Source organism: Phaethon aethereus (genome assembly GCF_964289735.1).
Source record: "Phaethon aethereus genome assembly, chromosome: 1".
NCBI lineage: Eukaryota > Metazoa > Chordata > Aves > Phaethontiformes > Phaethontidae > Phaethon > Phaethon aethereus.
Window position 1 is genome coordinate 153,982,030 of NC_138575.1, and position 14,531 is coordinate 153,996,560.

At 39.0% G+C, this 14,531-nt stretch overlaps 1 protein-coding gene across 3 annotated transcripts in view; it reads right to left on the minus strand.

Moving 5' to 3' along the window:
- MCF2L (MCF.2 cell line derived transforming sequence like) overlaps nucleotides 1-14,531 on the minus strand; it is a gene marked incomplete at both ends in the record, with an annotated part of 158,256 nt that overhangs the window by 18,773 nt on the left and 124,952 nt on the right. For 2 of the 3 annotated variants that reach the window (XM_082013503.1, XM_082013504.1), the window contains 11 exons: nucleotides 209-285; nucleotides 1,322-1,392; nucleotides 1,542-1,701; nucleotides 2,398-2,589; nucleotides 2,805-2,996; nucleotides 3,878-3,997; nucleotides 4,981-5,095; nucleotides 6,789-6,913; nucleotides 7,595-7,744; nucleotides 8,252-8,368; nucleotides 8,848-8,967. In XM_082013503.1, the coding sequence (XP_081869629.1) occupies nucleotides 209-285; nucleotides 1,322-1,392; nucleotides 1,542-1,701; nucleotides 2,398-2,589; nucleotides 2,805-2,996; nucleotides 3,878-3,997; nucleotides 4,981-5,095; nucleotides 6,789-6,913; nucleotides 7,595-7,744; nucleotides 8,252-8,368; nucleotides 8,848-8,967 (1,439 nt within the window). The remainder of the gene's footprint in view (nucleotides 1-208; nucleotides 286-1,321; nucleotides 1,393-1,541; nucleotides 1,702-2,397; nucleotides 2,590-2,804; nucleotides 2,997-3,877; nucleotides 3,998-4,980; nucleotides 5,096-6,788; nucleotides 6,914-7,594; nucleotides 7,745-8,251; nucleotides 8,369-8,847; nucleotides 8,968-14,531) is intronic. The other variant, XM_082013502.1, reaches the window with a different exon arrangement.

Below are 14,531 nucleotides of genomic sequence, written 5' to 3' on the forward strand. Positions count from 1 at the left end.
GGAGTCTGGTACTATATGAACTATAAATAATGCTGCAAACAGACTGAAATCTCTTCCTCTGTGTACAGAGCATAGCCAATGCATTTCAAAAAGCACTGAGTCTCAGTTAAGAGAGGCATACTTGTCTTATCAAATCCTTAGCCAAACTCAGCCTTTGCTGGAACTAAATCAGAGAAAAAGCATTTTTTGTTTATCAAAATATACTTACTGCCGCAACACAGCTAGGTTTTCTTCATCATCCATTGTAGATCCTCCTCTGCTTTGATGGAGTTCAGTCATTTCACTCTAAGGAAGGAAATAAAGAAACAACAAAAAAGTCATTACAGTATCACAGATGGGGGAAGAACACTTTAAAATACGGAGCTTTGCACTCAGCTCTACTTGCATGTGTTTTCACAGGAAAGATTCTACTCCATTAAAAATGAAGGCAATTTGCAAGAAAGCTGCAAAAAAATCCAAGACGACCCGAGGGTCTTAAAGCACACAAGAACATTTAAACACAGGGAGCTCTCCAAGAAAGGCCAGCTTAGAAAAGACTGTGGCTCGAGGCCCCTTTCCAGGAAGACAACATCAGAGCATCAGCATAATCCTGGAGACAACGCTGGCCTTAGCCTGTTTTCCAAGCTAAAAATGAGGTACTGTGCTAACTTTCTGGTAACTTCCTAACTGGACACAGAAGTTCACTCTTACAACTTCTAGGCTGACCTAATTATGGCTTGCTGAAAAAACAGAGAGGTTCTGCTTTCAATCCGCCCCCTTGAACCAACCCTTTTCTCCAACTGTTGTCCCTACTGGTCATGTGGTCTTGCCTTCCTCCTTGCATTGTCTGTTGCTGAACCTTCGCTGAATTGATTCAGCTCTCTAACCCAGTGAGAAACTATTTGTTTCTGTTGCTGCCGTCAGGATACTTTCCTTGCCGGAGGCGGAGCAGGAAGACTATCCCCACTTGGGAATGGCAACCCATTAGGTCAGGTGAAGCTGTCTTGGAGCCAACGACAACTACCTATTCACTTTCGCCAGTTTTAAGAGTAGCCAATTAGTACTGGCAAATAATAAATGTTTCCTGTTCATAGATTTTATATTTTGCTCCCCCTAACATTTTTCCTAATATAGGCAACTATTTACCTTCCCTCATACCCAGCCCAGCGACAAAGCAGCCTCTATTTAAACCATGACTGCTTCACCAGAGTTCTTCGATAGGGGCAATACCATCATTTTTTCAGTGGAATTGCCTCATTCTTCTTGAAGTTCCTGAATATTCCATTGTATTATGGCTTTCTTAAGCAGTATGTGCATGCAAAGCGCAAAGAAAAAAAATTACCTTTCCTCGTCTGTAGTTTACCCTCCGAAGCGCACTGCTTTCCGAGTTGGATACGTATTCTCTTTGAAGACCTAGGCACGTAAACCAGAATCAAACAGCAGTTGGAACTTGAGCAGATCTGACACAGATGTTTGTGCAACCACAAATTACAGCTGAAAGTTTCTTTAAGTTTCTCAGCATAGTGCAAAAAGATTAGTTAAAGGCTACTACAGTTACTTACCTGGAGAGGTACAAGGAGATTTTACAAAGGCTTCAGGTCTTGGTGCAACTGGCTGAACAGGACGTGTCTGCTTAGCTGCCAGTTTCTTAAGGCTTACTTGTCTCTTTTGAAACATTTCTTCCATACTTTCTTGCTTCTGGAAAACCTTTTGCACATGCTCCTAACGTTGCCACAGAATTTAAAAAAAAAAAAAAAAGCCAAAAAACACACAACCCCTGTCAGAGACCTATCAACAAGTTACGCTGCCATTTACAGCACATTGATTTGAAATTGCAATTGCTTTTACACCACGTAGAGAAATATTGCCCTACTCTTCACTCCTCATATGGCATAATTTACAGTCATTTAGTACACTTAAAAATTGGAACATCACTTCATAAAACATCTTGTGTGCTTGCTATAGAGAAACGAATGGGGGTCAGGTTTCAATTTAAAAAAAAAAATAGGGAAAAGTTTTCTTGACAGTGTCTAATTGTTCTGCTACATGAAGAGATCAAACATGAGGAAAAAGGACATATTCTCAAGTTCTAAAAAACCAAACCAAAGCAGAAGTCATATAAATATCAATGACAGGCACATTTTTGCTATGTAAAAAAGATACTTCAAATATTCACTAGGGAGAATTTTTTTTTAAAAGCACTCCTACTATCTGAAAAATTGAAGTAGTTATTAAAAGGCTCTGAAGCCCTTGATGCTTATCCAAAGATATGACAGGACTAGGACCTCAGGTAGGGAAATGTGTTGGCTTTCCAGTTCATGGGTAAAACTCCTATTTAGCTTTATCAATGGCCATGCAAGAGAGCAATTCTAAAATTTACAAATGGACACATAGATACACATAAACACCTTTTGGTACCTTTAGGTCTTCATTGAGAATGTGTGCATACTCTCTGTATATTTTATTCAACTCCTTGATTTTATTGCCTGCACCAGTGTCCAGGAATTTCTCAATCTCCTGTAATGCTGATTCTGCACCATCCTGAGACTGACACTTATCTACCGGCTGTGAAGCCAGCAGATAAATTCCTTCATCGCACCACTTCATAGACTAGAAACAGAAAAGAAGACACTCAGAATGCACCGATGTTAGCATCAAACACTAAGAGGTCTAAAACATTTCATACCTCTACTTGTGATGTATTCAGATATGTAAGGAGAAAACTTCCAGCACACACAGATATTTTTACCTGCCCTTGTGACAACTGGTTGACTGAGGTGTTAGCTAATGAGATAGGAAAAAGAACTGTTCCATACAAAATTTACCTTTTCTAGTAAGCCATGCAATTCTAGAGATTTGTTAAGAAGATTCCTCCTCCGTTCTGTCTCAGTAGTGAAGGCATCACAGAGATGATGAAGTTCACTGCATTTTGGAATAATGGAGTCCACAGCATAATGATTGCTTTGAATAAAAGCATCACCCTCTGAGGCTAGCATTCTGGCTTTTGCTATTGTTTCCTAAGAAAGCAAGCATTGATTTAGGTACATCTTTCCTTGGATCAATATCAATGAAAAAAATTTAAAATTATACCATTTGTTTTTATGTAATAAAATACACGTTCATATAGAATACACCTGTAGCTAACAGCTGCCTTGCTTAATAAATCAAAGTGATTTCCTGTCTTCCCAGATGCCCAAGAACTTTTATCCCTTCTTCTTTATTGTATCAGAGTACTTCAGAAACATTAATGAGTTTAATCATGTGGCCACTGAAGTGTGAAGGAATCACTATTAGTCCTTTTATGCCTTACTTATTCAGCAGTGTGTTTGTGTGCGTATGTATGGAATTTGAAGTACAGCAGTAATCTGAACCCAAATAAAAAACACCTAACTCCGGGACCTCAGCCTCAAGAGCAATGACCTCACTTATAGAGCTATATATTTTATTGTGAAGCACAGATCATAAGAAGGATCCCTTTCTACATTGTTCAGAGTGTATGTTTCTGCTGGTCATTTTTTAACATACGGTACATTCAATACACAGCCTTCTAATTTCTGAGTTTTAATGAAGTAAGTGGCTGTAATAGGAACGGAATTGGCCCCTTGATCACTAAATGCAGAGCTTGGCTATGTAGATACTTCATGAAATTCTTCCACGAACTGATCACACCGACTTTGGGACTGGTCACTCTGCTCCTTATTGAAGGATGCTAGAGAACTGGGCCACTCAGATGGTTAAAAACTTTATTCCAAATTCCTTCTGCACATTACTTGAGACACTGATTCTGCCCTACTGTCAGCTTAAGCTCTGCTCATAAGATATACTCAATAACCAAATACTGTTCCCCTCCACAACGCATCGTCATACTAGAAATGAAGGAGACTTGCAGAGTTCTTACACATGATTTTTCTTCAAAGTTGGCAAGATCTTTCAAAATGTGCTCTGCATGTGAACAGCTGTTTCCCACATCTGTGAAAGCAGACAGTCTCTCGGACACGATATCCAAAGCTCCTTTGACCTGAAATGAGACACAGCTATGTATCAATGAAGATGAGATTCTATGATTCCACCTCTCTGGAGGCCCATAAGTTAAATAGCTGATGGCCACTCTTTCCAGTCAGGTGATTCACATTATGGGGTTACTGGAGCACAGAGACAAATCATTTTTTTGTCAGCCTACCTTTAACCCCAATACAAAATTAAAACAAATACAAAGAAAAGGGAGTGAAGTAATCTTGTTTCCTGATACTGAAACAAAAAAATGCAGGAAAACTAATGCTTGGAAACATTTATGATCTGTTTTTTACCAGATGACAATAAAACAAAGCGACATTAACGTAAACAGCAAAACATGAGGAAGAGGTCCTCACCCTAACAATTGCTTGAGAGACAGACATACAGACAGACACACACACACATTTGTAAGAGGGTTTCTGAGTGTTGCTCCCATGGAGACACAGGGGCCGTGCTCCGAGATCACTACACCAGAGTAAAGTGACTATAGGTGCCATCAAGCATATGAGTTAAACTAACATGAGATCAGAAACTGGCTGTAAGAATTTTAGTTCAGCCTCCACCCAGCTTCTAACATTGTGGTTGCAACTTCCCACCCACAGTGTTGGAGACTGTTTTATAAAATTTCAGCCAGAAGCTTTAGGTAAGTCTTGGTTCCATAAAAGGGCCTACTGGCAAGATGAAAGCTTTGCAGACAGCATATTATGCTTCTGTGGTGGTGAACAGGTTTCAAAGGAGTTTTTGAATGCTTATACACTGCTGGGCCCATGGAAAAGAAAATCATAAGACTGCAGAAGAGAAGCTATTATGTCTCTATAGGCAAGTATTCAAGGTAGTAAAGATAGCAGGATGTCAAGTAAGGACACGTACAAGAAAAAGGTTGGAGAAAGCTTTCAAGCACACACAAGAGCTGCAAAAACAAGAGGGGGAAGTATTTTCTTCTGTGTCTGTATTACCAAATATTGATTGCCACCAAGAAGTTCTCACCTCTCTGAAATTCTGTTCAAAATTCCGAAGGCGCAGACACTGCTCAAGTTTTTGCTGATGCTTAATCCAAAACTCATCAAAGGCAGTCTCCGTTTCATGTAATTGAGCCAGAAGCCTTTAAAAAAAATAAAAGAAATACTGTAAGACTAATGGGTGCAACCTTTAAGGGACAATGCAATCTTCCACAGTAAACAAAAGGCCTCCCCAAAGCAATATTTTCCAGAAAAAATAAACTGGATACAGGAAACTTTTTTGAGTATTGCACAGAATTGTTTCCTAGAATAACATTGATGTAAAACTGAAACCCAACACAAACATAAAGTTCTGTAAAATTGGCAAGTGCTGATTTGAAGCTAGCTGCTGCACATACTACTGCTCAGCTCTGGCCTGGGGACATGGGGACTTGGGGCTAGCAAACATAAGTAAAACATGCAAATGTGTGTGGGCTAGGACTCAGAGGAACCCAAGCCTTGGGCTATAAAGAAAGAAGAAGGAAAAAAATTGTACTGCTGTGACCAGCCAGCTGCCCTTACATTTCATTTCTTGGAGCAAGGCTTATAATAAACCTGAAGGTCATTGCTCTTCCTCTTCTGAGCAGCGTTACTACTTTAACATCACAGGCAAGTGTACAGCACTACTGCGATGAAAAGAATCTTCTTCAATTATAATTTTGGCCAACGTCTTAAAACTTTTACTTTTCAACTTAGCTTCCAATATTGCATTTGACAGTATGGTATCCTATGGACTTACCTTTACAGTGCGCTTTGCTGTACCAAGGCTACAGCCAGGGAAGGCCATACATGAGAATTTTAATGAATTTTTGTCTTTAATAGCACACAAATGAACCCTGAATTTACAAGTTAAAACCAATTACAAAAAAAAAAAGCAGGGACACACACACTGAGAGTTCTTTCCAACTTCCAACAATTACCAAAAAAAGTGACTTCGGCCAAGCTTTGTGGATTGGAATAGACAGTTATTTGGAAAGAAAAGTCAGCCCGAGTGTAACAGAAACACAGAATGACAGACAAAAAAAGAATGCAGAATGCTGCCTAGGGGAAATGAGTTATGCTTTCATAGCTTTGTGCAAATTTACATCTGTGCTATGATGATATAATGTCTTCAAACCTGGCAGTAATTTAAGAGCAGGGGGTGGGCGGGGAGCAAAGGAAAACAACATCTATTACTTATATGTCCAGAGGAAGCATATAGGAAGTTTGCACATAGATACTTCAAGAGTGGCGTACATGCTAGTAGCCCTTTAAAGGCTACTAATGACATTTATAAGATATCAGCAATGTTAGAAGCTCCTCTGGGCAGGTTTAAAGAAAAAGAAACCTTCCATTCAATTCAGAAGGACTTAACGGAAGTGGACAAATCTACTGAAAAGAAGGGATATATCACTTCTGCCTTCCCCTCCTGCTTTCTCTACAGCAGTGAAATTTCCTTGGATTGCACTTTAGTCTCTAAACAAAGCATCGATATTCTTTAAAATAAAGAAAAACTGCTCAACTGTATAGTCCAAATCTGACAAAAAGGAAAAAATTATCAGTGTTACTTTCTTGGTACCGGAACTCAAACCGCATCCCCTATTTCCTTATAGCCAGGTGACCTGGTAATGGCCATCAGGAGATTACTTTGCTCAGGACAGATCTGACAGAAGAGGAGTTGTTTCCGAAAGTACATTTTATATGTTCACATTGTAAGATTTGCTTATTTGCTAAGCATGCATATGGAACTAAGTAAAAGAGCTGGGGTGGGGTCAAAGACACAGAAATGCAGCATGTTCAGTATTTTGCTCCTCTCACCTTTCTACCGTTGTTTGATTGTCTAGCTGATCTTGATTCAGTTTGTATTCAGGATTCTCAGTAACTGGTTTTGTAATACTTCCAAGGATATCATCTCCCTGTTCTACTGCTAACCTGATATCCTCCTACAAAACAAAATAAAAAACCCACACACTGTAGTTGTGTGTTGTTTTTTTTTAAGCAGACTTCATAAGGCACCAAACTGGAAAAAGGATTTTGTTTTAATAGCAATAGAGCAAGCACAATTTGATTAAAAGCAGTGTTTGACAACAAGCACAGACAATAAATGCTAAATGTCAGCTTTTTCTATGTTCACCATCTCAAGATCCCAGTGTAATTGAGCTGAATTTTCATGATAGATAGCCTTCTACTGTCTCCCTAGGTTACAAATCTCTCAAAAGTTTTAGCTGCACAGTTTTGAAACCCCCAAATATTTTTCATTTAAGCTGATTTGAAAGAACATTTGTCCATTCTTCAAAGGGTCATATATTTTCATATGCATGCAAATACAATCACATTTCTTGTTGCAAACAAAACTACAAATTAAACACACCACTTACAAAGGAATTTCTGTTTCCACATGCAAATCATCATGCATTTGTACATATGTAAACTTAACCTCACGAAACGTCATTTTTGAATGCAAAAAGGACTTTTAACATCAAATCAAGCTAAACAAGTTCAATAGAATTTCAATGTTTCGTGTTATTATTGTCTATTAACATCCTCCAGATTTTCTATTAACATTAGTTGTAAATTAAAACACAATTTAACTAGAAGACAGCATCTTTACAAAAATTACATACCTTCATTTTGTCCTTCTTTTCTGTGTGTGTTGCAAGAAGGGAGCTGGTTGATTGCACATCATTTGGTAGTTCTGTTTCAGCCAGCTCAGTCCCAAAGGACTGAAGAATCTGAGCTGTTTGCTTAACCTTTTGGGCGAAACCTTCTATAGCCTTTTGGAATAAAAACCATTAATGATGTTTCATTGTCATCACATGCATATGTACAAACAGACACATACACGCAAAATATAGCTGACAAAACAAACCCAAGCAGATGAATTACGAGACTGAAAAATTGTCAAAATATAATTTTGCAAGCAACAGATACCGTCACCATTAATTCCTTATTTGTATGTGTTTCCTAGGCTTGTATCAAGTATATCTTCCTCATATTTTTATAATCTGGAGTTATTCTACAACTTGAGCTTTTTCTTTCTCGTAGCAAACACAATAAACCTCAACACAATAATAGACTGTAGTTCCTTTGCTCCAAGTGTTCAGAAAACCACTCCCAAATTATTACTCATTTTTTTTCTCTGAGATGACTAAGTACCATTGGGAACATCTTCTCACTCCAAGCAAGTCAACTTGCATCACTTGGAATCTATTTTATAAATGACAGGGTATAAAACAGAAGGGTTCGTTAAGCTGAAAAGTTGAACAAAAATTTAGACTTACAGTGCGACGGGACAGCCATCTGTTATGGCAGTAATCCAGGGTGCCACCAAGATCTTCTGTTAATTGTGTTTTATCAATGTAACCCTGCAGTTCTGATACTGAGCCCAGCATTATGATCTGCAGCAGCAAAGAAAAGAAGTGAATGCAAACAGTGGCAAAAGTCCGTTATTAAAGATTCTAAGCCCAATCCTTCAGTTTCTGATAGAGAAATTTCGGTTTGATACAGAAGTAAGTGATGGAACTATTTTCTTTGGGTATAGAATAAACAAACTTAACAGTTGTTTCAGCTGAAGATGATGTAAATTTAAACAACAACAAATGAGGATGAGCACCACACTTAGCAGTGTGTATTAAAATAACGCTTAAGAATTATACAATAGAAATTACTCCATTGGGGTCTTTTATCTTGGTAAACCATACATGGCTATTTTCTAAGAGGAATCTTTAATTCAAGATTCCAGAACAACCTTTAAGCAGGGGGTTTTTTTGTTGGTATTTTTTGTGCGGGTTTTTTTTTGGGGGGGAGGGTCCTCACTGGCTTGATTAAGTACTTGAACAGATCTCTGATAATAAAGTGAAAACAGAGAATTACTTACAGGTACTTTCATTTTAAACTCATCTTTGTTGAACTTGAAAGCAATATCCGAGAGAGCTCGATGAAAAAGTCCTGCTGGGCGCAGAACGAGGACTAGCTGCAGGTTTCCTGGGAAAGATGCCTGCAAAACAAGTTTAGTCTTTTATTTTCTGTGTTTCAGCTCCAGAAAATATTTTTGAACAAGGAGAACCCTCTGTTAAGCCACAAACTAACTGTATCAAAAGCCTCCCATAATGGGGTGACCAATTATAAACCTAGAAAGGCTTGCACAGAGAGCTTCATTCAGAGACATTTACTCATCTTTGGGAACAGAAGTCTATTGTCCTGGAATAGAAGTTGTCAGGGCTGGCTTGTACGGCTCTTCAGCTAAGATTACATCCTAGCCAGGGAGGCTAATGAACAAACCGTGGTGGCTTCATACTTTTTCAACAGCAGTACTTTCATGGTTACCTTATCTTCTCTTTAACAGAGGGTGACAAGAGAAACCTCCATTATTGTCTGAACACCTAACAACACATTTCTAGTCTGCACATATACTACCTTGACAGTTGCCTACACAAACTATTGCCATCGAGACTGGATTTCTCAGGCAGTAGCATAGAAATAAGATTTAATTTTGCAAACAAAAATAAAAATCAAACATAATAATTCTCAGCTATGTTTTTTCTCATCGTATTCCAACTATTAGCCTGATGGATCTTTCCCAGTTCTACAAGTGACAAAGGGAAAACAGAAGAGAGGAGAAGGAAAACAAAGAAATGGCATTAAATTACTAAAAATCAACCTCTGCTGTGGCAGAGGTTTGCATATTTGGCGTTTAGCCATTCTTGAAATCATGCAAGTCTTCTCCCCTATTCAGTATTTCCACTGTAGGGAGGTGGTGAAGTTCACTAAAGAAATGATCATTATAATGATTAAGTATGCAATTTTCTTCATTATGCTGGTGGAAATGTCACATTTCTAGTAAATTGAATTACTAAAAAAAAAAAAAAAAAAAGCCAACTAAAAAACAAACAAACGCTGACTGAAGGAGCTGTTATGCTATGCTGTGTTCCAACGCCTGATGAAACTGTTAGTATCCGGAAGGTTGGAGAGTGGTTTAATATTCATTTTAAGGTCTCCAAGGGTTGCAGGTATTTAGCATTGGAAATGACAAACTTTTAAAAAGAGAAAACTAGCTAAAACCTTCTCTGGAAGACGTCATGGACTCATCATGGTTCCCCAGATAGTGTACAACTGAGATCTCCAATGGATTGAGGAACCTTAAAAAGACTTGAGCTTCAAAATCTGCCTCCACTTCAGTGATGTCCAAATTTTCTAGAAAGCATGGTGGTTCAGTCCTAAAGGGTCTGGACGTTTTCAAGACATGACTGGACAGGGTGCTAGACAATCTCATTGAGGCTCCCTTTCCCACAAAAGGTTGGACCACATGGTCTTTCAAGATGTCTTTCAACCTGGGCTGTTCTATGATTCTATGGTACTGAAACTATTACTGAAGAAAACAGAAGTAGCCAAATGCAATGTAATAGCAAAGTTTTCTAAATTGTGTATTAGCTTTTATGAGAAACAGCTTAACTGCATGACTAAATTAAGTAGGGTCTCTCATTAATGTTCAATTCAAAGAAAACAAACAGAATACACATTATAATTATTCTCCATCTCAGTGTGTTTAGCCAAAACAATTCTGTTTAAATCACTACAGTCTTGTACCACCTAGATTAACTCCCATTCAAATCTTGCCAGAAGTTTCCCCTCTCTCTCAGCAAAAAAGCTCAAATTCTAGATTACTGCAATTTACCTACAACACTGTTCTTGTCTCCTCTAGTTTGTATCCTATACTTTCTGTTTGGTTTTGTTTTTCAAAAAAACCCTGAGCCTTACTGATGCCTTCTCTGCTTGTCGTGGCTAGGAATCAAATCTGCAAATTGACCATTGTGAAACAACAACAACAGAAAAAGGGAGGATTGCTATGTTGGACAATGTAAACAATGTTGGACCCACGTCAGCTACTCCAGTTTATCTGATCTTATACCTTCACTGCCCAAACATTAATATTTTCCTATTTTTTTTTTTCTAAAGCCCTAGTGACTTGCAGAGACAATGATATGATGCAAGAGACACTCCTTAGATGCGTTTGAACTTCATAAGACAGTCAACTTCACCCTGAATACAAGAACAAAAAACCCCCAAAAAATCCCCCCCCTCCATTCCAGTCCAGGAGCATATTTGTTTGAAGCCATTGTATGCTAAGCAGACAGAGCAAACAATTTCTCAACAATGCTGTACCAAGTGTTAAGCACAAAAATGAATATTCATGTACATTTAGCAGTGTCACAAAATAAAGTGCCTTCAAGGACTGTTTTAGTGAAGTCACTGAACACCACTGTGGCTTGAGGAAGGGTTTGTGTGCTTGTAAACTGTTCTTTCCAAAAGTGTCTTTCTTTATGCTATTAATTGATATTAATAATATTAATAATATTAATATTAACTGCTCCCCCCATATGTTGTCTTAAATATTGCACTTTAACTCATTTAACACTATGAAAGAGAGACTGGGGGGAAAAAAAAACCCCCACTTGTCACATTTTTGGTACCCCGCACGGAAATAGCCTCTATTCTAGGCTATTCTATTCTAGCCCAGTCCATATATTCCTTAGTCTCACCTGCATCAGCACTGAGACTTATTTGATACTTCATGACACTCATGGGATTAGTTTTCTATCTGCTCATCTCCTGTGCTTCCCCATCCAGCTGGACAAGTGCCAATTCCAAAGATACAGAAGAAGATGTAGATGTGCATGTAGTTACTAGCTTTGAAATAAACCTGACCAAACCAAGAGTTTATATACAGCACAGCCCTTAAAACAAAGCCTTCTAATATATGGAGATGTTCGCTACCCTATGAGTACTCCAAACCTGGAACATGGGAAGAACCTTCACTGGCTGGACAAAACAGGAGCTACCTTAAATACTGCAGGAGAAGAGTTAATAAATACTCAGGAGCAGGCTGATCTGCCTGCTTTCAGGTCTCCTCTTCTCAGGGATGGGGAGCTTTCCACAGCATGCTCCAGCCCTCCAGAAAGGGGGAACTTACTGAGACTGAACCCAACTGGGTTTTGGGCAAAATGTAAAATTCAGTTAGTTGCACATAATCTCAATTATTGCTTTCCTTCACAGAATATAAATGACAGAAAGGCACCCATACCGACCCTGAGGTTAAGCAGCTGCTAACAGGGGGAGGTAAGGAGATGCAGGCCACCTCACCAACGAGGGTAACATGGTGCTGAATGGCTGGTATGGAACTGCAAAAACCGAGCAGGAAACAACCCCCAGGAAACAACCCCCACCTCCTGCTGGAAAGGGGTGGTGACAGCTTATTTATGGGGAAGGAAAGGCAGTGTTTCCTCGAAGACAGGTACTGAGGTTCTTCCTATCTTTGGTTTCCATTGTGTAATGTTGTCTTGCTCTCTTGGTGCCAGTGCGGAGCTATTTAAGCCACTCAACAATTGTACCTGCACCAGCCAGGCAGAGCAGCAATCCCACGCGCTCCTGCCTGACAGCAACTGTAAATAGCACATTATGTGCTATAGGCTATTGGGCAGATGGCATTTTCAAAGGGGGACTAAGTCTCATTAAATCACATACTTTAGAATAGTCACGATACTCATTGCGACAGGATGCAGTGCTGCCAGGCTGCGCTCCCTGGAAGAGGCAGTGCAGAAGCAGAGCTGTGGCCAGGGTCTACAACCAGAAGCCAGTCACTACAGCTTTCAGCTGTGAATACCCAAAGGTGAGCTTTTGGAAAAGAAAACCAACACCTTTGAGTTTTCATATCTCAGGCTTCCTCCTGGGGCTTATTTAGTATACAAAGGAATTATGTAGATAGGTATGTATACCTTCTAGACAGAGATGCACTTATAATAAAGTTGCAGTTTGCTGTTCAATCCCACAGAGCAATTCACTCGGCTGCCCTGGTGCTCAGAAGTCTTTCATACTCCTACACAGCAAAGGAAAGCTGTTCTGATAAACAGTAAACCTACAACCCTTTTTCTTCTGCTTCCCAGGTAAACAGCCAGCTTTCAGAAATATCTGAACCATGTGAGACGTCAAAGATCTAACGCTTGACTCAGTTTTAGTAGTTCTGTCTTAAAATACTTGGAACAAGACTATTTTTCATTTTATGAAGAGCTTCAATATACCCACATTACCAAACTTTATGGTGGTGTTTTCCCTTCTGCACTTACTAGTATGCCATAAGCCACAGGGCACTTCTTTCCAAAATACCTCTGTATATAAAGGAGCTAATAAGTACTTTTTTTTTTTTTTTTTTTTGCAAGACTGTTTATTCCAGGCTAGAATGAAGTCTCTTACACAGGCTTCTTGTCAAGAAAGAATCTTGAATTGAATCAATTCATAAAAGGAGCAGTTTGAAATCTAGTTTTAAAAACATTGAGCTGTTTTGTGTTAGATCAGAGTTTAATGCTTGTGATGTTACGATCCTCTTTTCAGAATTTAAGTGATTCACTTCTTTCTTTTAATGTATAAAAAACCCCCATGTAATAAAAAGGAAAAATGGCTGACTGTACAAGGATAACTGTGAAAGTGCCTGCACACGTGATATTCGCAAAACATCCAAAGCAGTAAGACAAAACTGTACAGCATCTCAAAATAACCTTTTAGTTTATAATTTACTGGAATAATTTATAACAATAGCTACAAAATTAATACAAATACTATTCTAGTTTCATCATACTGCCAAGTTTTTGGTCTTGTTTTGATGCAAGCAAAAATTAGAAATATCACTACGGGCTGAAAGAGCAGCAGTTTTTTTCAAACTTAACCCATGAGTTGTTAAGTGTCATTACAGTATTCAGGACATGACACAAAGAGCTAGCTAGAAACTGGACTAGTGGGAAATACCTATCCAGAACATACAATAGTGCCTTTCATGACCACAGAGCATCGGTTATGAAACGCATCTTTCCTCCACCAACAACCCACTAAGAAACTCAACCTCTCTCTACAAACAAGGCCAAAGAACTCAAGGTCGGATTACTGTAATTTACTGTTTCTCACCTTGGATGTAAAACCAACGATAAGACTCCAGATGGCACAAAAATGGGACTGCCTGTCTCCTGCAAGGTTTAGGCTGGTATTAGCACTCCAGACTCGCCATGGGCTTTTGGTCTCCTCTTGCCAGCTAAAGGTCTTGGCCCTAATCTTCAAAGCAATTAATGGGCTAAGCCTCTGTTACAGTGAAGACTGCATTTTGATTTATGAAGAGCTAAGAAAAACTGTACCCTGGACAATGCAGTGTGAAACAGAAGGCACGAAACCTGCATGCAATGCATCCCGAGTCAAAGGCGGCAAATCATGAAGCAAGCTTCCCCAGGAGATTGGATAAAACCCAACTCTTGTCATATTTAGAAAGGGTTGCAAAGTTTTGTAACTGGATAAACCTTTCTCACTACCACTTGAGTGACCTCCACACCAACTGCTTCCTCAAGAGCAGTTGCCCACACACGAGTTATTCCCCAAGCACCAAGTTTAAGGAAGTTTATTTTCTCTGGACTTTTAATATGAGGCTGATGGATGGCTATGAGTGAAACTTTTCACGATGTTGAGTGCAGGTTTTTGTTTGTCTAAAAGGCTGGGTTCACACTTCAATCTTTCCCTCAAGATGGA